At 39.3% G+C, this 27,450-nt stretch overlaps 8 gene segments (V, D, J or C); 1 reads left to right on the top strand and 7 right to left on the bottom strand.

The window, feature by feature from the left end:
* Window positions 1–1,411: 1,411 nt before the first annotated feature.
* On the bottom strand, window positions 1,412–1,902 carry LOC120787321. The segment is given in 2 exon segments: window positions 1,412–1,743; window positions 1,851–1,902. Coding segments are annotated over 2 exon segments (384 nt in total).
* A 4,980-nt stretch (window positions 1,903–6,882) lies between these two features.
* LOC120787320 lies at window positions 6,883–7,372 on the bottom strand. The segment is given in 2 exon segments: window positions 6,883–7,214; window positions 7,321–7,372. Coding segments are annotated over 2 exon segments (384 nt in total).
* A 523-nt stretch (window positions 7,373–7,895) lies between these two features.
* LOC120787324 lies at window positions 7,896–9,579 on the top strand. The segment is given in 2 exon segments: window positions 7,896–7,935; window positions 9,158–9,579. A coding segment is annotated over 1 exon segment (261 nt).
* Window positions 9,580–10,938: 1,359 nt separating this feature from the next.
* On the bottom strand, window positions 10,939–11,429 carry LOC120787319. The segment is given in 2 exon segments: window positions 10,939–11,270; window positions 11,378–11,429. Coding segments are annotated over 2 exon segments (384 nt in total).
* Window positions 11,430–15,301: 3,872 nt separating this feature from the next.
* Window positions 15,302–15,793, bottom strand: LOC120787318. The segment is given in 2 exon segments: window positions 15,302–15,633; window positions 15,742–15,793. Coding segments are annotated over 2 exon segments (384 nt in total).
* A 2,746-nt stretch (window positions 15,794–18,539) lies between these two features.
* Window positions 18,540–19,011, bottom strand: LOC120787323 (the record flags this gene model as incomplete). The annotated part of the segment is given in 2 exon segments: window positions 18,540–18,853; window positions 18,960–19,011. Coding segments are annotated over 2 exon segments (366 nt in total), but the record flags the coding sequence as incomplete, so codon positions are not given.
* Window positions 19,012–20,718: 1,707 nt separating this feature from the next.
* Window positions 20,719–23,332, bottom strand: LOC120787317. The segment is given in 3 exon segments: window positions 20,719–20,810; window positions 22,817–23,173; window positions 23,281–23,332. Coding segments are annotated over 3 exon segments (501 nt in total).
* Window positions 23,333–25,600: 2,268 nt separating this feature from the next.
* On the bottom strand, window positions 25,601–26,091 carry LOC120787316. The segment is given in 2 exon segments: window positions 25,601–25,932; window positions 26,040–26,091. Coding segments are annotated over 2 exon segments (384 nt in total).
* Window positions 26,092–27,450: the final 1,359 nt, after the last annotated feature.

Here is a 27,450-nt window from a genome sequence, read left to right as displayed (position 1 = left end):
CTTGAGTTTCAACTATATTACCTGAGCATGTTAAAAGTGGATCCAAACAATGTTGTTTGGATTGTTCTCTGACTTGTTGCACATTTAAAATGGATGGGAGAGGCCAGCAAACCTGTTTTAATGTCTGATCAGTTTAATAAGTGAAAGAAGGGAAGATGAGGGTTTTTGTGATGTACAATAGGAAGTCATCGGTATAGAGGCTGATTTGTTGAAGGTGTGAATGAAATTATCCCTGAGATGCAAACATGTCTAATGGACATTTGTAATTAAATTTAGATAAATGTATATTATCTTCTATAGAGTCAGATACACTGACTGATCTATGTAAACTCTAACAAAAATCTTGGGTGTGTGTGTCCTCAGTGAACTGTATCAGTCTCTGCAGCAGCTTCTACCTACTTTGGGTTTTTCTACAGGATCGGGACACGTAGAGCAAAAGCATTAACGTGACAATCGCCTGCTGCGCTGTGGAGACACCTTGAAACAGAAGTGTAATTGGAGCTTTGAGGAATCTGATCAGTTTAGTGCATGACCTAAGAAATATTTCATACTACATTATATGAGAAATCTATTTTTATTTTTACCTCTGTGTTTGTGGGTGAATGGTTCAGGAATGAACTTATCTTTTCTTTGAGTCACGTCATGTATTCAAAAATTTTTAAAGTGATTATTTGTGGCTTTCATTCTCTGATCAGAAAATGTTAAATTCAACCTGAGAAGAGTTTACAAGTTTGAGCACAGTTTTTTCCTCAGTTGTTGTTTGTGGGGTTTTTTGTGTTGTTATGGTTGTTGTTGTTTATTTTGTTCTCTGTTTGTTTGTGATCATCAACCTGATGAAGAGAGCAAGGTCTGACATAAAGATGTTCTTATGTTACCAGTGTTGCTGGAGCTGCCTCATCACACTTTTACACTTCTCCATGCACCTTGGAAGTAGGTGAAGTTGTAGCAGAAATCCCTACTTTGCTTCATATTCTCTTTTAACAGTGGAAAAACCTGTGATCCAGTATGAGGTCAAAGGTCATGAACAAGCCATTTATCTTTAACAGGTTGGCTCCTCATGATTAATTTGGAAAATCTGATAAGAACATGTGATTATAACTGATGAAGAAAGTTATTTGATTTCCACAAAAATGAATTTTTGTTGTTAAATTTGTTCTGATAAATGTTTGTTGGTCTTCAAAGAAAAAAATGGGGAAATGTTTAATCCACTCCATGTCACTGTATTTGTATGGTGTGTGTGTGTGTGTGTGTGTGTGTGTGTGTGTGTGTGTGTGTGTGTGTGTGTGTGTGTGTGTGTGTGTGTGTGTGTGTCCTCAGTGAACTGTATCAGTCTCTGCAGTAGCTTCCAGCTGCAGCAGCCAGTTCAGTTTCTCTTCAGTCTGACTGAGGGAGGTTTTTGTACGACGCTTTTTCACTGTGTCAACACAGCTTTGCTGTTTAGCCAGTGATAACTCTGACAGTAGTAAACTGCTGCATCTTCAGCCTGGACTCCACTGATGGTCAGAGTGAAGTCAGAGTTTGATCCACTGCCTGTAAAACGACCTGGAATCCCTGATGCTCGAGTGGTAGCAAAGTAAATAAGTAGTTTAGGAGTTTCTCCATCTCTCTGTTGGTACCAGGCTAAAAAGTGTTTGTTGCTATAGACATAAACATCCTGACTGGTCCTACATCTGATGGCGACGGAACCTCCCAGAGCAGAGCTCACTGCTCCAGGCTGAGTCACTGTGACCTGGCCTCTGGACTCTGAGGACACAGAGACAGAAACATGAAGCCGCGTCACGGTTTTGTCGGCTTGATTTCAGAGGGACGGACGTTGATAGAGGAGAGGAGTTTGATTCTCTGGACTTTACCTGTGAAGCAGCAGCAGAGGAGAGTCCAGATGAGGACGGAGGTCAGCGTCATCTTCTTGATGAGGAGGATTTCTGTGGCTTCTGTTGTCATGAAGGACAGCTGTCAGTCATCGGGTCTTCAACTCTCAGGACTATAAACTCTCCCAGAGCACTGGAGCATGGTGCTGCTGATGCAAAGTGGCTCTCTATGGAAATGCTCTACTTAAGATTCGTTTAAGTTTAAAGGACTTTTATTTTAATTTAAGTTGTAATATTCTGGCTGAAGAGCTGCCTGTATCTTTTGGGTCAGTGTTCATGTGTTTCTTGATCTCTCTCCCAGAATAAAGTTTATTAAACCAGTCCACATTCTTATTATGAGAATTTCAAACAGTAGTTCAAAGGTTGACAGTATTCATTTGAATGTTTCCATAATGAAATCCAGCTGGTCAGTGATGACTCCTACTCAGACGGAGAGAACAAACACAAACCATCACTTATGAGGTTTTGGTTTGAAACACAAATATTTAGTATACCTCAAACAGTAAAAGCCTCAAAATCCGCATCTTATGTTTAATATTTTATGAACCCAGAACATTTTGCTTGCAAATATTAAAACGCACGGATCAGCCACGAGGTCAAAACCAGTTACCGGTTTTAACCTTGTGGCTGATCAGTGTATACGCTGGAATAACAGAGTGCTAGTTTTAACTTTCTACCTTCAGTACTGAAACCTGTCTGTCGTCACGGTTCGGCAGTGATGCCTGCCTGTTGCCATGGTTACTGAGCTCAGAAGTGAAAAACTGAAGACCAGTTTCATACAGTCTGAGGAAGACCAACAGAAGCAGTAGCTTCCTCTGCTGCAATCCACAGGAGGGAGTTTAGTTTACCTGATATAAACTTTCTCTCTTTCCATTATCAGACCCATTCAACCCTGTTCAACTCCAAGTTGTGATCTTTTCATTATTGTAACAACGCTGCTGTTAAAGCTTGAAGACAATAAAAAATATCTTCTTCAAGTTCATTTTGTACCAACAACAGATGTTTTATTCCATATTTCTGCATTTCCAGGATTATGACTCATGTTAGAGTCCGATTCTGTCATTACTGCTGATAGTTTTCTTAATGAACTATGGGATTACATCATGTACTTCCACTTATCCACTAACTGTTGGAGTCTAATCTGACAGTGTCTGTGTTGACCAGCGGTTTCCTGAAACAGGTGGAAGTGAGGTGTGAATGGAAGGATGAAGAGGGCCATTTTATGAACTCATTTCAAAATATTGTTTACATTAAATACTGAACAGAGTTTTGTGGATTAGCATAACATGATATCACATGGTTCCTATCTCACATGTATACATCTCAGTCTCATTGTCAGTTTTTCCTATTTGTTTAAAACCACCAAAAGAAAACCACTAATGAGTCATTGTTTAGAATAAACAACGTTCTGATATGTTGTTATATCTTAAAGGCTCCTATCTGCAGAGAAGAGACGTCATTATCTGTTACCTCCGTTTTTAACAGATGTACGGTTTTCTTTGCTTATATTTTGGGTGTTCTAACACGTGATGGGACCATTTCGTGGAAAATCATCGAGACATTCCTCGACCCTGAGGTAAATAAGTAATCCTATTTCGTAAGGCTTTTATTTGCACCAACCCAATATGAATAATCCTGTCAATCAAACTACAGAAGTGTGATTTGTTCTGTTTTTTGTTTTATTAAAAAGGGCTTTAGTGTAGAGAGTGTCATTGAAATATGACTTTAAAACTTGTAACTTGATGGTTTTACGATTTAATTATTATTGCTGTGGTTTGATTTGGAATTTGTTCATTTGATGAAACATCCAGTATGATGGTTGAATTGCTTTTAAAGAATTTTTCAAGACCCTGAGAAATATTCTGTGTTTCCCCGTCTTCTTTTTTGGAAAATTGATCTCAATACAAAAGACAGTCATTTGACTTTAAATGCAAAGTTTCAAAACTTGTCTAAAGAAAACTATCAACTAATGTACTTACGTTATAAAATGTATTATTTCTATGGCTGTATCATACTTTTGTTGTACTTTTGTTTCTTATACAGTGTATTATTGTTCAAATGTCTGTGGGTTTAGTTTTTGTGCAGCTGTTGAGTCAGATCACTTCCTGTCCAGCTGAGGGATGTTTTTGTACGACGCTGTACCAGTATGTGGACGGGAGGCTAGAATCATGCTGACAGTGATAAACTCCTGATGTGATGATACTGAACGGAGAGAGGCTGGAGAGATTTTGTCAACAGCTGTTTCCAAGGTCAAGACTTAACTTTCAGTCTAAATGTATTTGTTGGGTTTTTGAGTTGCATGTCAGACAGAATGTGTTGCTGCATATGCTTTGGCAGTTTATACACTTATAGTTATTTATACATGTAGATATAGTTATATCCAGTCAGTCGCTTATGTCTTTTGCGTTTTTCTGATTTCAGTTGATGCTGAGCTTTTCCTCAGATACTATTAGTTCACATATTTAAGACAATGTTTTGTGAGATCTGACAGACGTTTGGGTTTTGTTTGTGTCGTCTTTGATCATGAAGGTTTCTGATGCTGATCTGTGTCGTCATATTTTCTTCTCACAGCCTATAGTTGAGATAGCTGTGATCCAGTGTGCAGCTGAGGTCAAAGGTCATCACAAGGCCTTTTGTCATTGATTTTCTCAGGTTGGCTCCTCTTGATTCATTTACGAATCAGATAAGAACATGTGACTAAAACTGGATGTGAATGGATGGAGAGAAGCTGTGATGAAGAAAGTTATTTGATTTCCACCAAGATCAGTGTTTTGATATTCAACTTGTTTTGATACAGGTTTAAACCACTTCATGAAATTTTCTGTGTACGGTGTGTGTGTGCATGCTGTGTGTGTGTGTGTGTGTCTGTGGCTCTCTATGGAAATGCTCTGACTGACTCCAGCAGGGACTTGGATCACTCTGACCATGCTGTTTATCAGTGGATCAGTCACAATTTCAGCACATTAATTAGAAATGTGTTAATGCTTAATTCTTTGTGATCTTGTGAACAAAGTCATTTGTCACTGAAGAAATCAATTTTATGTCTTTATTTTATTTTGACAGAAATGATTAATGCTGAGATATTTAAAAATTAAAAGTTAATACTTTTGTGTGTATTTATGAAGAATTCTGACAGTTTGATCTTTTACCTCACAAAGACGATAAATTTACATATTTTTTTGTTGAATCTGTTTGTTTCAGAGCCAGAGAGCGGTGTCTCTTTACAGTGTGAGGTTTTTGTACGACGGCTCAATGAGTTTGTATCACTGTTTTGCAAGTTTGGTGGAGGAACCAGACTGGATGAAAACTTGAAAAGCGTCTTTTCAGGATGAGAAATGTAAAGCAGGATATCATCAGCATCAAGTGATATACGATGTCTTCCATCTGAGATCATTCTGCAGGTATATTCGATTTTCAGAAGATGGATTCAACAAAGATCTAAATGAAAGAGTTTATAATGTTTAAAATCAGTAAACACCATTTTATCAAATAAGTAATGTCCATGTAAATTATTAAATAGAATAACTCTTGTCATATGTTTTTCTCTGGAATGATGACAGGAGATCTACTTCAACTACAGAGACAGAGTCTGTCTCAGTGAGAGACACCAAGAATGTGGTCATTTTAGCTCATGACTTTATTAATTAATGATGGTAACAATTTGTAATCAGGGTCACGTCTGAAAACTGTGTCGGTAAAGCTCAACAGTGCCTCTGTTTTCCTGTGGTATCCTAAACCAGGTGCTGGTCTCACACTGGTCTCACAGACTATGTGTACACTGTTATTGGTGTTTTCTCCTAACTGTCACTAACAGGCACATTTTAGATTAACTCCATCTAACAAATCCATAACTTTTGACGCTGAAAATTTTCTCTATACCAATATTGTCAGTGCTCTGTACAACAAAGTGACGGTGAAAGATTGTGAGCTGCTTTGGGTTTTTCTAAAGGATCGGGACACGTAGAGCAAAAGCATTAACGTGTCAATCGCCTGCTGTGCTGTGGAGACACCTTGAAACAGAAGTGTAATTGGAGGTTTGAGGAATCTGATCAGTTTAGTGCATGACCTAAGAAATATTTCATACTACATTATATGAGAAATGTGTTTTTATTTTTACCTCTATGTTTGTGGGGGAATGGTTCAGGTATGAACTTTGCTTTTCTTTAAGTCACGTTATGTATTCAAAAATTTTCAAAGTGATTATTTGTGGCTTTCATTCTCTGATCAGAAAATGTTAAATTCAACCTGAGAAGAGTTTAAAGTTTGAGCAGTTTTTTCCTCAGTTGTTGTTTGTGGGGTTTTCTGTGTTGTTGTGGTTGTTTTTGTTTAGTTGTTCTCTGTTTGTTTGTCATTATCAATCTGATGAAAACAGCAAGGTCTGACATAAAGATATTCTTATGTTACCAGTGTTGCTGGATCTGCTTCATCACACTTTTTCACTTCTCCATGCACCTTGGAAGTAGGTGAAGTTGTAGCAGAAATCCCTACTTTGCTTCATATTCTCTTTTAACAGTGGAAAAACCTGTGTTCCAGTATGAGGTCAAAGGTCATGAACAAGCCATTTATCTTTAACAGGTTGGCTCCTCTTGATTAATTTGGAAAATCTGATAAGAACATGTGATTATAACAGGATGTGAATAGATGGTGAGAACATGTGATGAAGAAAGTTATTTGATTTCCACCATAACGAGTTTTTGTTGTTAAATTTGTTCTGATAAATGTTTGTTGGTCTTCAGAGAAACAATGGAGAAATGTTTAATCCACTTCATGTCACTGTATTTGTAGTGTGTGTATTTGTGTGTGTGTGTGTGTGTGTGTGTGTGTGTGAGTGTGTGCTTGTGTGTATGTGTGTGTGTGTGTGTGTGTGTGTGTGTGTGTGTGTGCTTGTGTGTGTGTGTGTGTGTGTGTGTGTGTTCTCAGTGAACTGTATCAGTCTCTGCAGTAGCTTCCAGCTGCAGCAGCCAGTTCAGTTTCTCTTCAGTCTGACTGAGGGAGGTTTTTGTACGACACTTTTTCACTGTGTCAACACAGCCTTGCTGTTTATAACGTGATAACTCTGACAGTAGTAAACTGCTGCATCTTCAGCCTGAACTCCACTGATGGTCAGAGTGAAGTCAGACTTTGATCCACTGCCTGTAAAACGACCTGGAATCCCTGATGCTCGAGTGGTAGCAAGGTAAATAAGTAGTTTAGGAGTTTCTCCATCTCTCTGTTGGTACCAGGCTAAAATGTGGTAGTTGCTAGCCACATAAACATCCTGACTGGTCCTACATTTGATGGCGACGGAGCCTCCCAGAGCAGACCTCACTGCTCCAGGCTGAGTCACTGTGACCTGGCCTCTGGACTCTGAGGACACAGAGACAGAAACATGAAGCAGCGTCACAGTTTGTCGGCTTGATTTCAGAGGGACGGACGTTGATAGAGGAGAGGAGTTTGATTCTCTGGACTTTACCTGTGAAGCAGCAGCAGAGGAGAGTCCAGATGAGGACGGAGGTCAGCGTCATCTTCTTGATGAGGAGGATTTCTGTGGCTTCTGTTGTCATGAAGGACAGCTGTCAGTCATCCAGTCTTCAACTCTCAGGACTATAAACTCTCCCAGAGCACTGGAGCATGGTGCTGCTGATGCAAAGTGGCTCTCTATGGAAATGCTCTGACTGACTCCAGCAGGGACTTGGATCACTCTGATCATGCTGTTTATCAATGGATCAATCAGTTGATCGGGGTATTGATCAGGATGTGGTAATACTTGTTTTCATGAAGTTTGGTTTTATTTTTTTTGATTTTTCCAAATGTCTTTTCTGACATTTAATTGTTTTACTACAAAAGCTTTATCTTTCTTTAAAAATAACATACGTATGAAAAAATGACATTTTTTAAAATTGTGTTACTGTGTTTTTGTTTAAAACCATTTGACAAAGTTTTAAAAACAGACTCAGTTTGGAGAGTTTGTTTGTTTCAGAGCCAGAGAGCCGTGTCTCTCTACAGTGAGAGGTTTTTGTACGACGGCTCAATGAGTTTGTATCACTGTGGTGGACTTTTGGTGGAGGAACCAGACTGGATGTTGGAAGTAAGTCAAATGTTTAACAACTGCTTTATTTCAGGAACTATTTTTATATTTATTTCATTCATATTCAACATGCCAGGAAAAATAGTCTCCTCTCAGTGTTAATGTGTAATTTTTGAAGAATTATTTTGCATGAAGATAAAGATCTTTGCTTTAGCAACAAGAATTCGAAAACTAACTGTAATGAATATAAAGGATTGATTCAGAGGAGAAATCGTTATTTCCACATTTAAATGTGAAGTTGAATATTGAGGGTTGGTAGGTTTAGTTCAGTCTGACAGAGCCAGAGAGCCGTGTCTCTCTACAGTGAGAGGTTTTTGTACGACGGCTCAATGAGTTTGTATCACTGTGGTGGACTTTTGGTGGAGGAACCAGACTGGATGTTGGAAGTAAGTTTCTGCACAAACACTAAATACAATATTGTAAGGTAACGTTGTAAATCCATTGTTTAAATGTTTGCAGCAGATAAAATGTTCTTGTAAGGTTTTAGTGTTTATGTTGGGATTTCTCCTCCGTCATCATGGAGGTGAACTCAGAGCAGCTTTACTCAACTTTTCTTTACACATTCCTGTCATGCTGAAGTTTAAGTTGAGCTGTAGAGAAGATACAACTTCAGTTCTCTTTTAAATATGTTTCCTAAGATTCATTTTTGTTTTTCAAACCTCGTCGATGACTAATATTAAGTTGAATTAAGATTCACTTCATTCAGATGAAATAGAAGAGAATGAGGACGAAGATTGGGATTTGAAAAGGTTAGAAAATCTGTAATCCCTTTATTGTGTTATACATTGTTTCCAGTGCAGTTTGAAATCCGTTTCTCGTTTGCTAAACGATGATTGAATTCCACATGAAGCGCATTTGACGGTTGTCGGATTATTTTATGTATTTTTTAATGTTTCCCCTGAAAACTAAAGTAATGCAAACTAAAGATTGGTCCTAATGTTTGATAAAATATTTTAAATGTTTCCCTGTTTTGTTTCCAGTGCAGTTTGATGTATTTCAGGTCAAACTGTACGATGGTTCTCTCTGTGCTGATATGCATGAGAGGCTTCTTCAAGGGAAGTGAAACAATGTGTGAGTGAGTGACTGGTGGAGCAGAAAAAACATCTGGCAGAAACTCCTTAAAGGAGAAAATCAACTCTCACAAAGAAAAGGTGTCCCAGTGTCTGGTGTTTGATTGACAGCTGTGTGGCCCCTGTCTAATAAGCTGATTGGCGTCTCCTAGGTGATGCCCGTCCCACCCTGACCGTGCTGCCCCCCTCCAGCGTGGAGCTGAAGCAGGGGAAGGCCACGCTCATGTGCCTGGCCAACAAGGGCTTCCCCTCAGACTGGAGTCTGGCCTGGAAGGTGGACGGCAGCAGCAGCAGCAGCAGCAGCAGCTGGGAGGAGAGCAGCAGCCCCGGGGTGCTGGAGAAGGACGGCCACAGCTGGAGCAGCACCCTGAGGCTCCCTGCAGACCAGTGGAAGAAGGTGGGCTCTGTGACCTGTGAGGCCACCCAGGGCTCCCAGACTCTGGTCTCAGAGACACTGACGAGAGACCAGTGTTCCCTGTTCTGACCTGACTCACTTGGACCCTGCTACTGGTTTTACTCTGCAACTGCTCTCTCTCTGAAACACTCTCTCCCTCTCTCTCTCCCTCTCCCTCTCTCTCTCTCATTATACATCTCTACATTAATGTGCTCTTGCTTGTTGTATTGATGATGGTTTTAATAGTTCTAGACAATAAATATTTCTTCAAATACGGGTTTCCGTGTGGTTTCCATTCTTATGACTGACACGTGTTACGTCCTCTTTTCTTTGCCATGTATTCCATAGCAGGAACACTGGTTAGAACAACACATGAAGCCACAATATGAAGAAATGAACCTTTTTTTAATGCACTTCTTCACACTTTAACGACTGGGAAAATCTTAGATATTGGATTAGAAATGAAAAGCGGGACATCGTCAGCATCAAGTGATAAACCGTGACTGTGAGTGAGATTTTAACATCAGGAACATTTAAATGACAGTGTTTATTTGCCAAGAGGCTCAGTGAAAGAAATGACAACACAGTCTGTGTATGTAGAAAAAAAGAAAGACGTGTTCATCAAATGACTAGTTTCCATACATGTGATCACAATAATAACTGCTGTCGTAGGTTGCCATGTTAACTGTTTCTTCATTGACCTATTAAATCCCCAGAGACCGGGTTTATCTCACAGTCCAGTCACTAGTGTTCTCTAGCATTAGGTGATGTTGTTTTTTAGGGATCATGCTGACATCACATCTGATAGCTGTGTCAGTGCAGCCTCACAGTGTCTCTGTTTAGCTGGGGTATCCTAAAGCAGGTAGGAGCTGGTGTGAAAGGACGTCTGTCCTTTCTGTCCTGCTCCATTTATCACAGCTTTTTGGTTTCGCATCACATCAGGCTTCAAAGGTAAAGGTCACTTTGCCTTTGAGTTTGTACCTTTAAAACGTTGGAACTCTTTGGACAAAAGATCTGAGGAAACTGTGGTAAAAAGCAGCTGAAGACCAACATCTTTAGAGGGACTTTTATTCAGTTTGTAAATTCTTCCACTGCGTCTGCATTTAATGTGCACTGCTTTTATTCTATTAAAAACCAAAGGTGTAGTCTGACCTGAAAGAACGCTACACATGAAGCGTTGCTTGATCACTTACTGCCAAGAATGAAGATGACAAGGGTTCATTGAAAAATGCTCATGCGGATAAAGAACATTTCTTTTCTAAAGAATCTGATGATAAGTTCATTTGTTGTCTACAGATAGAGAAGAACGAAAGTTATCTAACCAATCAAGTGTGTGTGTGTGTGTGTGTGTGTGTGTGTGTGTGTGTGTGTGTGTGTGTGTGTGTGTGTGAATGTGTGTGTGTGTGTGTGTGTGTGTGTGTGTGTGTCTGTTTGTGTGTCCTCAGTGAACTGTATCAGTCTCTGCAGTAGCTTCCAGCTGCAGCAGCCAGTTCAGTTTCTCTTCAGTCTGACTGAGGGAGGTTTTTGTACGACGCTTTTTCACTGTGTCAACACATCTTTGCTGTTTAGCCAGTGATAACTCTGACAGTAGTAAACTGCTGCATCTTCAGCCTGGACTCCACTGATGGACAGAGTGAAGTCAGACTTTGATCCACTGCCTGTAAAACGACCTGGAATCCCTGATGCTCGAGTGGTAGCAAAGTAAATAAGTAGTTTAGGAGTTTCTCCGTCTCTCTGTTGGTACCAGGCTAAATAGTGGTTGTTGTTATAGACATTAACATCCTGACTGGTCCTACATTTGATGGCGACGGAGCCTCCCAGAGCAGAGCTCACTGCTCCAGGCTGAGTCACTGTGACCTGGCCTCTGGACTCTGAGGACACAGAGACAGAAACATGAAGCAGCGTCACGGTTTTGTCGGCTTGATTTCAGAGGGACGGATGTTGATAGAGGAGAGGAGTTGGATTCTCTGGACTTTACCTGTGAAGCAGCAGCAGAGGAGAGTCCAGATGAGGACGGAGGTCAGCGTCATCTTCTTGATGAGGAGGATTTCCGTGGCTTCTGTTGTCATGAAGGACAGCTGTCAGTCATCCAGTCTTCAACTCTCAGGACTATAAACTCTCCCAGAGCACTGGAGCATGGTGCTGCTGATGCAAAGTGGCTCTCTATGGAAATGCTCTGACTGACTCCAGCAGGGACTTGGATCACTCTGATCATGCTGTTTATCAATGGATCAAAGAGTTAATCCGGAGGTGTCAGTGTTTATTTTATGTAGTTTTTCTTTTACATGTCTCAAAAACTTTCATTAAGATTTTTTTTTTCACATATTTTGATGTGCTGTTAAAAAAAATGTCTTTAATCTTTAAAAATAATATTCATGAAAATAAGATGAATTTCATAACTTTAGTAGTTAGTTATCAGTTTTGACTTGAGTTTTGATTGAAAAGTTTTCTTGGAGGATATTTTTGTAAATTCCCATTAATTCACTAACAGACATCATCATTGTTATATGGGACATAATCTACAATAAATATGTGTCTGTGATCATCATTTACATTTTGCATGATTTATTGGTGGTTTTTTTATTTAAAATTTTTTATTTCAATTTCTATGATTAAAATAAAAAATAAATTTTGTAAGTTGATGTTTAATATTTCAGAAAAAAACTTTATATAATTTGTCACAATCTGTCAACCAATTTTAAAAACTTAAACCAGTTATTACATAAACTGGGAAACTGAGAATGCGTTTGGTGAGGTAGTTTGTGTCAAAGTCAGAGAGGTGAGAGGTTTTTGTACGACGGACAGCCACTGATCAACACTGGCCTCTTGACGTCTGGGAGCAGAGAGGCAGGACACATATGCAAACACACAGAGTCAGTGAACTGTAGCTGTCCTCAACATATCATGAGGTGTTTCCCCCTCAGTACTGAGAAAGTTGACTGTTCAAATTATCGAAGATATAAAGGGGCATAAACGGTAAAAATTTAGAATAGAAAACTTCATTTGATTTCCACCAAACAGCTTCAAAGGCTGGTGTGAATTCTGTAATGGGAGAATTTCAACAATTTTCATTGTCTTACCAAGTCTAGGTTTATGTTTTTACAGACAGTACAGAATGTGCAGTGAGTAATGCAAAAGTCCCCAAATCCACGTTTAGAAAGAAGTACAGATGTTCTCCCATTAACATATAATTTATACACCGTGAAATAGCTACTCTGATTGTGAAATGACAGATGTAATAACAAATAACAAATTCATTCTGCCAAAGATAGAAAGAGCTTTGTTTATCAACTCAGACATCTGGAAAAATGATTCCAACTTTACAACTTGTCTTTCCTTTCCTTTACAAAGGCGAAAATCTTGAGTTTCAACTATATTACCTGAGTATGGTAAAATGTGGATCCAAACAATGTAAAAGATTTGTTGCACATTTAAAATGGATGGGAGAAGCCAGCAAACCTGCTTTAATGTCTGATCAGTTTAATAAGTGAAAGAAGGGAAGACGAGGGTTTTTGTGATGTACAATAGGAAGTCATCGGTATAGAGGCTGATTTGTTGAAGGTGTGAATGAAATTATCCCTGAGATGCAAACATGTCTAATGGAAATTTGTAATTAAATTTAGATAAATGTATATTAACTTCTATAGAGTCAGATACACTGACTGATCTATGTAAACTTTAACAAAAATCTTGGGTGTGTGTGTCCTCAGTGAACTGTATCAGTCTCTGCAGCAGCTTCTACCTACTTTGGGTTTTTCTAAAGGATCGGGACACGTAGAGCAAAAGCATTAACGTGACAATCGCCTGCTGCGCTGTGGAGACACCTTGAAACAGAAGTGTAATTGGAGCTTTGAGGAATCTGATCAGATTAGTGTATGACATAAGAAATATTTCATACTACATTATACGAGAAATGGGTTTTTATTTTTACCTCTATGTTTGTGGGTGAATGGTTCAGGAATGAACTTTGCTTTTCTTTAAGTCACGTTATGTATTCAAAAATTTTCAAAGTGATTATTTGCAGCTTTCATTCCCTGATCAGAAAATGTTAAATTCAACCTGAGAAGAGTTTACAAGTTTGAGCACAGTTTTTCCTCGGTTGTTGTTTGTGGGGTTTTTTGTGTTGTTATGGTTGTTGTTGTTTATTTTGTTCTCTGTTTGTTTGTCATCATCAACCTGATGAAAACAGCAAGGTCTGACATAAAGATTTTCTTTTGTTACCAGTGTTGCTGGAGCTGCCTCATCACAGTTTTACACTTTTCCATGCACCTTGGAAGTAGGTGAAGTTGTAGCAGAAATCCCTACTTTGCTTCATATTCTCTTTTAACAGTGGAAAAACCTGTGTTCCAGTATGAGGTCAAAGGTCATGAACAAGCCATTTATCTTTAACAGGTTGGCTCTCTTGATTAATTTGGAAAATCTGATAAGAACATGTGATTATAACTGATGAAGAAAGTTATTTGATTTCCACAATAACGATTTTTTGTTATTAAATTTGTTCTGCTAAATGTTTGTTGGTCTTCAGAGAAACAATGGGGAAATTTTTAATCCACTTCATGTCACTGTATTTGTAGTGTGTGTGTGTGTGTGTGTGTGTGTGTGTGTGTGTGTGTGTGTGTGTGTGTGTGTGTGTGTGTGTGTGTGTGTGTGTGTCCTCAGTGAACTGTATCAGTCTCTGCAGTAGCTTCCAGCTGCAGCAGCCAGTTCAGTTACTCTTCAGTCTGACTGAGGGAGGTTTTTGTACGACACTTTTTCACTGTGTCAACAACCACTGACTGTTTAGCCAGTGATAACTCTGACAATAGTAAACTGCTGCATCTTCAGCCTGGACTCCACTGATGGACAGAGTGAAGTCAGAGTTGGATCCACTGATTGGAAAACGATCTGGAATCCCTGATGCTCGAGTGGTAGCAGTCCCAGAAACACTCGGAGGAATGGGAATTTGTGCATTTCACTGACAACCGGACAACTCCGTCTGCTGAGGAAGATCATGTGAAATGAACTGAAAGTTCCACAACGGATACTGAACGGAGAGAGACTGGAGAGATTTTGTCAACAGCTGTTTCCAAGGTCAAGACTTAACTTTCAGTCTAAATGTATTTGTTGGGTTTTTGAGTTGCATGTCAGGGGGAATGTGTTGCTGCATATGCTTTGGCTGTTTATACACTTGTAGTTATATATACATGTAGATACAATTATATCCAGTCAGTCGCTTATGTCTTTTGCGTTTTTCTGATTTCAGTTGATGCTGAGCTTTTCCTCAGATACTATTAGTTCACATATTTAAGACAATTTTTTTGAGATCTGACAGACGTTTGGGTTTTGTTTGTGTCGTCTTTGATCATGAAGGTTTCTGATGCTGATCTGTGTCGTCATATTTTCTTCTCACAGCCTATAGTTGAGATAGCTGTGATCCAGTGTGCAGCTGAGGTCAAAGGTCATCACAAGGCCTTTTTTCATTGATTTTCTCAGGTTGGCTCCTCTTGATTTATTTACAAGTCAGATAAGAACATGTGACTATAACTGGATGTGAATGGATGGAGAGAAGCTGTGATGAAGAAAGTTATTTTATTTCCACCAAGATCAGTGTTTTGATATTCAACTTGTTTTGATACATGTTGAAACCACTTCATGAAATTTTCTGTGTACGGTGTGTGTGTGTGTGTGTGTGTGTGTGCTTGTGTGTATGTGTGTGTGTGTGTGTGTGTGTGTGTGTGTGAGTGTGTGCTTGTGTGTATGTGTGTGTGTGTGTGTGTGTGTGTGTGTGTGCTTGTGTGTGTGTGTGTGTGTGTGTGTGTGTGTCCTCAGTGAACTGTATCAGTCTCTGCAGTAGCTTCCAGCTGCAGCAGCCAGTTCAGTTTCTCTTCAGTCTGACTGAGGGAGGTTTTTGTACGACGCTTTTTCACTGTGTCAACAGATTCTTACTGTTGAGATAGTGATAACTCAGACAGTAGTAAACTGCTGCATCTTCAGCCTGGACTCCACTGATGGTCAGAGTGAAGTCAGACTTTGATCCACTGCCTGTAAAACGACCTGGAATCCCTGATGCTCGAGTGGTAGCAAAGTAAATAAGTAGTTTAGGAGTTTCTCCGTCTCTCTGTTGGTACCAGGCTAAATAGTGGTTGTTGTTATAGACATTAACATCCTGACTGGTCCTACATTTGATGGCGACGGAGCCTCCCAGAGCAGAGCTCACTGCTCCAGGCTGAGTCACTGTGACCTGGCCTCTGGACTCTGAGGACACAGAGACAGAAACATGAAGCAGCGTCATGGTTTTGTCGGCTTGATTTCAAAAGGAACAGATGTTGATAGAGGAGAGGAGTTGGATTCTCTGGACTTTACCTGTGAAGCAGCAGCAGAGGAGAGTCCAGATGAGGACGGAGGTCAGCGTCATCTTCTTGATGAGGAGGATTTCTGTGGCTTCTGTTGTCATGAAGGACAGCTGTCAGTCATCCAGTCTTCAACTCTCAGGACTATAAACTCTCCCAGAGCACTGGAGCATGGTGCTGCTGATGCAAAGTGGCTCTCTATGGAAATGCTCTGACTGACTCCAGCAGGGACTTGGATCACTCTGATCATGCTGTTTATCAATGGATCAAAGAGTTGATCAGGACGTGTCAGTGTTTATTTTATGTAGTTTTTCTTTTACGTGTCTCGACAACTTTCATTTAGAATTTGTTTTCACATATGTTGATGTGTTGTTAAAAAAAAATGTCTTTAATCTTTAAAAATAATATTCATGAAAATAAGATGAATTTCATAACTTTAGTAGTTAGTTATCAGTTTTGACTTGAGTTTGATTGAAAAGTTTTCTTGGAGGATATTTTTGTAAACTCCCATTAATTCACTAACAGACATCATCATTGTTATATGGGACATAATCTACAATAAATATGTGTCTGTGATCATCATTTACATTTTGCATGATTTATTGGTGGTTTTTTTCTTTAAAATTTTTTATTTCAATTTCTTTGATTAAAATAAAAATAAATTTTGTAAGTTGATGTTTAATATTTCAGAAAAAAACTTTATATAATTTGTCACAATCTGTCAAAAAAAATTTAAAAACTTAAACCAGTTATTACATAAACTGGGAAACTGAGAATGCGTTTGGTGAGGTAGTTTTTGTCAAAGTCAGAGAGGTGAGAGGTTTTTGTACGACGGACAGCCACTGATCAACACTGGCCTCTTGACGTCTGGGACCAGAGAGGCAGGACACATATGCAAACACACAAAGTCAGTGAACTGTAGCTGTCCTCAACATATCATGAGGTGTTTCCCCCTCAGTACTGAGAAAGTTGACTGTTCAAATTATCGAAGATATAAAGGGGCATAAACGGTAAAAATTTAGAATAGAAAACTTCATTTGATTTCCACCAAACAGCTTCAAAGGCTGGTGTGAATTCTGTAATGGGAGAATTTCAACAATTTTCATTGTCTTACCAAGTCTAGGTTTATGTTTTTACAGACAGTACAGAATGTGCAGTGAGTAATGCAAAAGTCCCCAAATCCACGTTTAGAAAGAAGTACAGATGTTCTCCCATTAACATATAATTTATACACTGTGAAATAGCTACTCTGATTGTGAAATGACAGATGTAATAACAAATAACAAATTAATTCTGCTAAAGATAGAAAGAGCTTTGTTTATCAACTCAGACATCTGGAAAAATGATTCCAACTTTACAACTTGTCTTTTCCTTTCCTTTACAAAGGCGAAAATCTTGAGTTTCAACTATATTACCTGAGCATAAAGAATGTGGATCCAAACAATGTTGTTTGGATTGTTCTCTGAGTTGTTGCACATTTAAAATGGATGGGAGAGGCCAGCAAAGCTGCTTTAATGTCTGATCAGTTTAATAAGTGAAAGAAGGGAAGATGAGGGTTTTTGTGATGTACAATAGGAAGTCATCGGTATAGAGGCTGATTTGTTGAAGGTGTGAATGAAATTATCCCTGAGATGCAAACATGTCTAATGGACATTTGTAATTAAATTTAGATAAATGTATATTAACTTCTCTGAAGTCAGATACACTGACTGATCTGTATAAACTTTAAAAAAAATCTTGGGTGTGTGTGTCCTCAGTGAACTGTATCAGTCTCTGCAGCAGCTTCTACCTACTTTGGGTTTTTCTACAGGATCGGGACACGTAGAGCAAACGCATTAAGGTGTCAATCACCTGCTGTGCTGTGGAGACACCTTGAAACAGACGTGTAATTGGAGCTTTGAGGAATCTGATCAGATTAGTGCATGACATAAGAAATATTTCATACTACATTATAGGAGAAATGTATTTTTATTTTTACCTCTATGTTTTTGGGGGAATGGTTCAGTAATGAACTTTGCTTTTTTTTAAGTCACGTCATGTATTCAAAAATTTTCAAATTGATTATTTGCAGCTTTCATTCTCTGATCAGAAAATGTTAAATTCAACCTGAGAAGAGTTTACAAGTTTGAGCACAGTTTTTTCCTCAGTTGTTGTTTGTGGGGTTTTTTGTGTTGTTATGGTTGTTGTTGTTGTTTATTTGTTCTCTGTTTGTTTGTCATCAACCTGATGAAGACAGCAAGGTCTGACATAAAGATGTTCTTATGTTACCAGTGTTGCTGGAGCTGCCTCATCACACTTTTACACTTTTCCATGCACCTTGGAAGTAGGTGAAGTTGTAGCAGAAATCCCTACTTTGCTTCATATTCTCTTTTAACAGTGGAAAAACCTGTGATCCAGTATGAGGTCAAAGTTCATGAACAAGCCATTTATCTTTAACAGGTTGGCTCCTCTTGATTAATTTGGAAAATCTGATAAGAACATGTGATTATAACTGATGAAGAAAGTTATTTGATTTCCACAAAAATGAATTTTTGTTGTTAAATTTGTTCTGATAAATGTTTGTTGGTCTTCAAAGAAAAAAATGGGGAAATGTTAATCCACTTCATGTCACTGTATTTGTATGGTGTGTGTGTGTGTGTGTGTGTGTGTGTGTGTGTGTGTGTGTGTGTGTGTGTGTGTGTGTGTGTGTGTGTCCTCAGTGAACTGTTCCAGTCTCTGCAGTAGCTTCCAGCTGCAGCAGCCAGTTCAGTTTCTCTTCAGTCTGACTGAGGGAGGTTTTTGTACGACGCTTTTTCACTGTGTCAACAACCACTGACTGTTGAGATAGTGAAAACTCTGACAGTAGTAAACTGCTGCATCTTCAGCCTGGACTCCACTGATGGTCAGAGTGAAGTCAGACTTTGATCCACTGCCTGTAAAACGATCTGGAATCCCTGATGCACGAGTGGTAGCAAGGTAAATAAGTGGTTTAGGAGTTTCTCCATCTCTCTGTTGGTACCAGGCTAAATAGTGGTAGTTGCTATAGACATAAACATCCTGACTGGTCCTACATTTGATGGCGACGGAGCCTCCCAGAGCAGACCTCACTGCTCCAGGCTGAGTCACTGTGACCTGGCCTCTGGACTCTGAGGGCACAGAGACAGAAACATGAAGCAGCGTCACAGTTTGTCGGCTTGATTTCAGAGGGACGGACGTTGATAGAGTAGAGGAGTTGGATTCTCTGGACTTTACCTGTGAAGCAGCAGCAGAGGAGAGTCCAGATGAGGACGGAGGTCAGCGTCATCTTCTTGATGAGGAGGATTTCTGTGGCTTCTGTTGTCATGAAGGACAGCTGTCAGTCATCCAGTCTTCAACTCTCAGGACTATAAACTCTCCCAGAGCACTGGAGCATGGTGCTGCTGATGCAAAGTGGCTCTCTATGGAAATGCTCTGACTGACTCCAGCAGGGACTTGGATCACTCTGATCATGCTGTTTATCAATGGATCAAAGAGTTAATCCGGAGGTGTCAGTGTTTATTTTATGTAGTTTTTCTTTTACATGTCTCAAAAACTTTCATTAAGATTTTTTTTTTCACATATTTTGATGTGCTGTTAAAAAAAATGTCTTTAATCTTTAAAAATAATATTCATGAAAATAAGATGAATTTCATAACTTTAGTAGTTAGTTATCAGTTTTGACTTGAGTTTTGATTGAAAAGTTTTCTTGGAGGATATTTTGTAAATTCCCATTAATTCACTAACAGACATCATCATTGTTATATGGGACATAATCTACAATAAATATGTGTCTGTGATCATCATTTACATTTTGCATGATTTATTGGTGGTTTTTTTATTTAAAATTTTTTATTTCAATTTCTATGATTAAAATAAAAAATAAATTTTGTAAGTTGATGTTTAATATTTCAGAAAAAAACTTTATATAATTTGTCACAATCTGTCAACCAATTTTAAAAACTTAAACCAGTTATTACATAAACTGGGAAACCGAGAATGCGTTTGGTGAGGTAGTTTGTGTCAAAGTCAGAGAGGTGAGAGGTTTTTGTACGACGGACAGCCACTGATCAACACTGGCCTCTTGACGTCTGGGAGCAGAGAGGCAGGACACATATGCAAACACACAGAGTCAGTGAACTGTAGCTGTCCTCAACATATCATGAGGTGTTTCCCTCTCAGTACTGAGAAAGTTGACTGTTCAAATTATCGAAGATATAAAGGGGCATAAACGGTAAAAATTTAGAATAGAAAACTTCATTTGATTTCCACCAAACAGCTTCAAAGGCTGGTGTGAATTCTGTAATGGGAGAATTTCAACAATTTTCATTGTCTTACCAAGTCTAGGTTTATGTTTTTACAGACAGTACAGAATGTGCAGTGAGTAATGCAAAAGTCCCCAAATCCACGTTTAGAAAGAAGTACAGATGTTCTCCCATTAACATATAATTTATACACCGTGAAATAGCTACTCTGATTGTGAAATGACAGATGTAATAACAAATAACAAATTCATTCTGCCAAAGATAGAAAGAGCTTTGTTTATCAACTCAGACATCTGGAAAAATGATTCCAACTTTACAACTTGTCTTTCCTTTCCTTTACAAAGGCGAAAATCTTGAGTTTCAACTATATTACCTGAGTATGGTAAAATGTGGATCCAAACAATGTAAAAGATTTGTTGCACATTTAAAATGGATGGGAGAAGCCAGCAAACCTGCTTTAATGTCTGATCAGTTTAATAAGTGAAAGAAGGGAAGACGAGGGTTTTTGTGATGTACAATAGGAAGTCATCGGTATAGAGGCTGATTTGTTGAAGGTGTGAATGAAATTATCCCTGAGATGCAAACATGTCTAATGGAAATTTGTAATTAAATTTAGATAAATGTATATTAACTTCTATAGAGTCAGATACACTGACTGATCTATGTAAACTTTAACAAAAATCTTGGGTGTGTGTGTCCTCAGTGAACTGTATCAGTCTCTGCAGCAGCTTCTACCTACTTTGGGTTTTTCTAAAGGATGGGGATCGGGACACGTAGAGCAAAAGCATTAACGTGACAATCGCCTGCTGCGCTGTGGAGACACCTTGAAACAGAAGTGTAATTGGAGCTTTGAGGAATCTGATCAGATTAGTGTATGACATAAGAAATATTTCATACTACATTATACGAGAAATGGGTTTTTATTTTTACCTCTATGTTTGTGGGTGAATGGTTCAGGAATGAACTTTGCTTTTCTTTAAGTCACGTTATGTATTCAAAAATTTTCAAAGTGATTATTTGCAGCTTTCATTCCCTGATCAGAAAATGTTAAATTCAACCTGAGAAGAGTTTACAAGTTTGAGCACAGTTTTTTCCTCGGTTGTTGTTTGTGGGGTTTTTTGTGTTGTTATGGTTGTTGTTGTTTATTTTGTTCTCTGTTTGTTTGTCATCATCAACCTGATGAAAACAGCAAGGTCTGACATAAAGATTTTCTTTTGTTACCAGTGTTGCTGGAGCTGCCTCATCACAGTTTTACACTTTTCCATGCACCTTGGAAGTAGGTGAAGTTGTAGCAGAAATCCCTACTTTGCTTCATATTCTCTTTTAACAGTGGAAAAACCTGTGTTCCAGTATGAGGTCAAAGGTCATGAACAAGCCATTTATCTTTAACAGGTTGGCTCCTCTTGATTAATTTGGAAAATCTGATAAGAACATGTGATTATAACTGATGAAGAAAGTTATTTGATTTCCACAATAACGATTTTTGTTATTAAATTTGTTCTGCTAAATGTTTGTTGGTCTTCAGAGAAACAATGGGGAAATTTTAATCCACTTCATGTCACTGTATTTGTAGTGTGTGTGTGTGTGTGTGTGTGTGTGTGTGTGTGTGTGTGTGTGTGTGTGTGTGTGTGTGTGTGTGTGGTGTCCTCAGTGAACTGTATCAGTCTCCTGCAGTAGCTTCCAGCTGCAGCAGCCAGTTCAGTTTCTTCAGTCTGACTGAGGAGGTTTTTGTACGACACTTTTTCACTGTGTCAACAACCACTGACTGTTTAGCCAGTGATAACTCTGACAATAGTAAACTGCTGCATCTTCAGCCTGACTCCACTGATGGACAGAGTGAAGTCAGAGTTGATCCACTGATTGGAAAACGATCTGAATCCCTGATGCTCGAGTGGTAGCAGTCCCAGAAACACTGGAGGAATGGGAATTTGTGCATTTCACTGACAACCGGACAACCGGAAACCGTCTGCTGAGGAAGATCATGTGAAATGAACTGAAAGTTCCACAACGGATACTGAACGGAGAGAGACTGGAGAGATTTTGTCAACAGCTGTTTCCAAGGTCAAGACTTAACTTTCAGTCTAAATGTATTTGTTGGGTTTTTGAGTTGCATGTCAGGGGAATGTGTTGCTGCATATGCTTTGGCTGTTTATACACTTGTAGTTATATATACATGTAGATACAATTATATCCAGTCAGTCGCTTATGTCTTTTGCGTTTTTCTGATTTCAGTTGATGCTGAGCTTTTCCTCAGATACTATTAGTTCACAAATTTAAGACAATTTTTTTGAGATCTGACAGACGTTTGGGTGTTTGTTTGTGTCGTCTTTGATCATGAAGGTTTCTGATGCTGATCTGTGTCGCCATATTTTCTTCTCACAGCCTATAGTTGAGATAGCTGTGATCCAGTGTGCAGCTGAGGTCAAAGGTCATCACAAGGCCTTTTTTTCATTGATTTTCTCAGGTTGGCTCCTCTTGATTTATTTACAAGTCAGATAAGAACATGTGACTATAACTGGATGTGTATGGATGGAGAGAAGCTGTGATGAAGAAAGTTATTTTATTTCCACCAAGATCAGTGTTTTGATATTCAACTTGTTTTGATACATGTTGAAACCACTTCATGAAATTCTTTCTGTGTACGTGTGTGTGTGTGTGTGTGTGTGTGTGTGTGTGTGTGTGTGTGTGTGTGTGTGTGTGTGTGTGTGTGTGTGTGTGTGTGTGTGTGTGATGCTGTGTGTGTGTGTGTGTGTGAGACCTCAGTCAACTGTATCAGTCTCTGCAGTAGCTTCCAGCTGCAGCAGCCAGTTCAGTTTTCTTCAGTCTGACTGAGGGAGGTTTTAACGACACTTCTTCTCTGTGTGAACAGATTCTTACTGTTGAGATAGTGATAACTCAGACAGTAGTAAACTCCTGCATCTTCAGCCTGGACTCCACTGATGGTCAGAGTGAAGTCAGAGTTTGATCCACTGCCTGTAAAACGACCTGGAATCCCTGATGCTCGAGTGGTAGCAAAGTAAATAAGTAGTTTAATAGTTTCTCCATCTCTCTGTTGGTACCAGGCTAAACGGGGGTTGTTGCTATAGACATAAACATCCTGACTGGTCCTACATCTGATGGCGACGGAGCCTCCCAGAGCAGAGCTCACTGCTCCAGGCTGAGTCACTGTGACCTGGCCTCTGGACTCTGAGGACACAGAGACAGAAACATGAAGCAGCGTCACGGTTTTGTCGGCTTGATTTCAGAGGGACGGACGTTGATAGAGGAGAGGAGTTTGATTCTCTGGACTTTACCTGTGAAGCAGCAGCAGAGCAGAGTCCAGATGAGGACGGAGGTCAGCGTCATCTTCTTGATGAGGAGGATTTCCGTGGCTTCTGTTGTCATGAAAGACAGATGTCAGTCATCGGGACTTCAACTCACTATAACTAACAGAGCACTGGGAGCAGTGCTGCTGATGCAAAATTAGGCTCTCTATGGAAATGCTCTGACTGACTCCAGCAGGGACTTTTTATTTGTTACTGGCACCGTATTGCTTGTTCATTGATTGATGTGAAGGGGAAAAAAGGGTTCAGATTTAAAATGCACTTTTTCTTTCTCATGAAAATGTAATCAGTAAATCGTGAAGAGATTAGAGCCGGTACCTGGCTGAGATTACATCTGTGTGCAGTGGACATTTGCATTTTGTGATGGGACCTGGAACCTGGGACATGTTTACTGGAATTAACAAAGTTTAAAGACACTGTAACATGTTGACACTCTTGGTCATGGTCCATGCATTTCTGATTTTCTGATTTATTTACCAAATCATAATATAATATAGAAGAAAACAAGCACAGACAGTGATTTAAAACATGTCTTTACTTATTGGTGTAAGTAGTAGAGTATAATATTAATGTAATATTCACATGTGATCACAGGTGAGAGATGCAGACTGGGAATATTGTCCTGGTGTATATGTCGCAGAGGATCTAGACCGGAGATGACGAGGTGACATTTCATCACAAGCCGATCATACACACAGGTGTGTGTTCACTTCTTTACCTGAGGAAAACCATGTGTGGTTGAAATGATGTCAGTCATATCCACAGCAAGTAAAAGACGAGGGAAAAAGACAGTGGTGTGCTGGTAATTTTTCTCTTTGTTTAATTAAATTACTCGATACTCAAGTCGTTTTTTCAGTCCATACTGTCGTATTTTACCTCAAGTAGATACTTTGATGAATACTTTTACCTGAATGCTTGTTTTGACAAAGTAACAGGACTTGTACTTGAGCACAGCCTTTGAGTAACACTCGTCCAACTCTGGGACAGAGTAGAGATGATGGAAGTCATCATCAGTCGCAGCTGGACAGATTTCTTTGTCTCAAGTCCGTAGTAACAGCTGTGAGCAGTAATGCGAGTTTCCTGAAGGTTTTCATGCTGAACTTTAAGAGCGTCTCGTCCATGTTGACTTAAAAGTTGAGACTGAAAGTTCAAGCTTGACCATCAAAACCATTTCAACACAAGCTCCACTTACTAGCAGTTCTGGAGCTTTGGACCAAATTACATGATCTTCCTCAGCAGATGGAGTTTGCCCTGTTGATTTTTTTAACTTCCAGGTCAACGTGGACAAATGGGAATTTGAACATGTGCATTTCACTGACAACTGACAACTCCGTCTGCTGAGGAAGATCATGTGAAATGAACTGAAAGTTCCACAACGGATACTGAACGGAGAGAGACTGGAGAGATTTTGTCAACAGCTGTTTCCAAGGTCAAGACTTAACTTTCAGTCCAAATGTATTTGTTGGGTTATTGAGTTGCATGTCAGAGAGAATGTGTTGCTGCATATGCTTTGGCTGTTTATACACTTGTAGTTATATATACATGTAGATACAGTTATATCCAGTCAGTCGCTTATGTCTTTTGCCTTTTTCTGATTTCAGTTGATGCTGAGCTTTTACTCAGATACTATTAGTTCACATATTTAAGACAATTTTTTTGAGATCTGACAGACGTTTGGGTTTTGTTTGTGTCGTCTTTGATCATGAAGGTTTCTGATGCTGATCTGTGTCGTCATATTTTCTTCTCACAGCCTATAGTTGAGATAGCTGTGATCCAGTGTGCAGCTGAGGTCAAAGGTCATCACAAGGCCTTTTGTCATTCACTGTCTCAGGTTGGCTCCTCTTGATTTATTTACTAGTCAGATAAGAACATGTGACTATAACTGGATGTGAATGGATGGAGAGAAGCTGTGATGAAGAAAGTTATTTGATTTCCACCAAGATCAGTGTTTTGATATTCAACTTGTTTTGATACAGGTTTAAACCACTTCATGAAATTTTCTGTGTACGGTGTGTGTGTGTGTTTGTGTGTGATTGTGTGTGCGTATGGTGTGTGTGTGTGTGTGTGTGTGTGTGTGTGTGTGTGTGTGTGTGTGTGTGTGTGTGTGTGTGTGTGTGTGTGTGTGTGTGTGTGTGTGTGTGTGCATGTGTGTGCTTGTGGGTGTGTGTTTGTGTGTGTGTGTGTGTGTGTCCTCAGTGAACTGTATCAGTCTCTGCAGTAGCTTCCAGCTGCGGCAGCCAGTTCAGTTTCTCTTCAGTCTGACTGAGGGAGGTTTTTGTACGATGCTTTTTCACTGTGTCAACACATACTGACTGTTGATAACGTGAAAACTCTGACAATAGTAAACTGCTGCATCTTCAGCCTGGACTCCACTGATGGTCAGAGTGAAGTCAGAGTTTGATCCACTGCCTGTAAAACGACCTGGAATCCCTGATGCTCGAGTGGTAGCAGTGTAAATAAGTAGTTTAGGAGTTTCTCCGTCTCTCTGTTGGTACCAGGCTAAAAAGTGGTAGTTGTTAGCCAAATAAACATCCTGACTGGTCCTACATTTGATGGCGACGGAGCCTCCCAGAGCAGAGCTCACTGCTCCAGGCTGAGTCACTGTGACCTGGCCTCTGGACTCTGAGGACACAGAGACAGAAACATGAAGCAGCGTCACGGTTTTGTCGGCTTGATTTCAGAGGGACGGACATTGATAGAGGAGAGGAGTTGGATTCTCTGGACTTTACCTGTGAAGCAGCAGCAGAGGAGAGTCCAGATGAGGACGGAGGTCAGCGTCATCTTCTTGATGAGGAGGATTTCTGTGGCTTCTGTTGTCATGAAGGACAGCTGTCAGTCATCCAGTCTTCAACTCTCAGGACTATAAACTCTCCCAGAGCACTGGAGCATGGTGCTGCTGATGCAAAGTGGTTTCTATGGAAATGCTCTGACTGACTCAAGCAGGGACTTGGATCACTCTGATCATGCTGTTTATCAATGGATCAATCAGTTGATCGGGGTATTGATTAGATGTGTTAATACTTGTTTTCATGAAGTTTGGTTTTATTTTTTTGATTTTTCATAATGTCTTTTCTAACATTTAATTGTCATTTGCTACAAAAGCTTTATCTTTTTTTTATTTTGAAAAAATAATATATGTATGAAAAAAATGACATTTTTAAAGTTGTGTTACTGTGTTATTGTTGTTTAAACCATTTGACAAAGTTTTAAAACAGATCAGTTTGGAGAGCTTGTTTGTTTCAGAGCCAGAGAACCGTGTCTTTCTACAGTGAAAGGTTTTGTAGGATGGCTCAATGAGTTTGTATCACTGTGGTGGACTTTTCAGGATGAGGAATATAAAGTAGGATATCATCAGCATCAAGTGATATACGATGTCTTCCATCTGAGATTATTCTGCAGGTATATTCAATTTTCAGAAGATGGATTCAACAAAGAACTAAATGAAAGAGTTTATAACTTTCAAAATCAGTAAAAACCATTTTATCAAATAAGTAATGTCCATGTAAATTATTAAGTAGAATATCTGTTGTCATATGTTTTTCTGTGGAATGATGACAGGAGATCTATTTAATCTACAAAGACAGAGTCTGTCTCAGTGAGAGACACCAAGAATGTGGTCACATTAGCTCATGACTTTATTAATTAATGATGTGTACAATGTTTAATTCGGTCACGCCGAAAACTGTGTCGGTAAAGCTCAACAGTGCCTCTGTTTTCCTGTGTAGTATCCTAAACCAGGTGCTGGTCTCACACTGCTCTCACAGACTATATGCGATCAAGGTCATGAACAAGCCATTTATCTTTAACAGGTTGGCTCCTCTTGATTAATTAGGAAAATCTGATAAGAACATGTGATTATAACTGGATGTGAATAGATGGTGAGAACATGTGACATCTTGATGTCTGGGACCAGAGAGGCAGGACACATATGCGAACACACAGAGTCAGTGAACTGTAGCTGTCCTCAACATATCATGAGCATCTCATCTCCACCTTGATGTCAGGATGGTGTTGACCCCAGCACAGATCGCTTAACGTATTTATGCTCCAACAAACCAAATTATTTTCAACATCTATCCAAGGTGGATTTTATTTGACATTCCATGTCAGTGTCCTAATGAACAGTGACTGACCTGACAT

Source organism: Xiphias gladius, unplaced genomic scaffold (genome assembly GCF_016859285.1).
Source record: "Xiphias gladius isolate SHS-SW01 ecotype Sanya breed wild unplaced genomic scaffold, ASM1685928v1 HiC_scaffold_1362, whole genome shotgun sequence".
NCBI lineage: Eukaryota > Metazoa > Chordata > Actinopteri > Istiophoriformes > Xiphiidae > Xiphias > Xiphias gladius.
The sequence above is the reverse complement of the archived record's forward strand: the minus strand, read 5'-3'. Positions and strand labels throughout refer to the sequence as shown.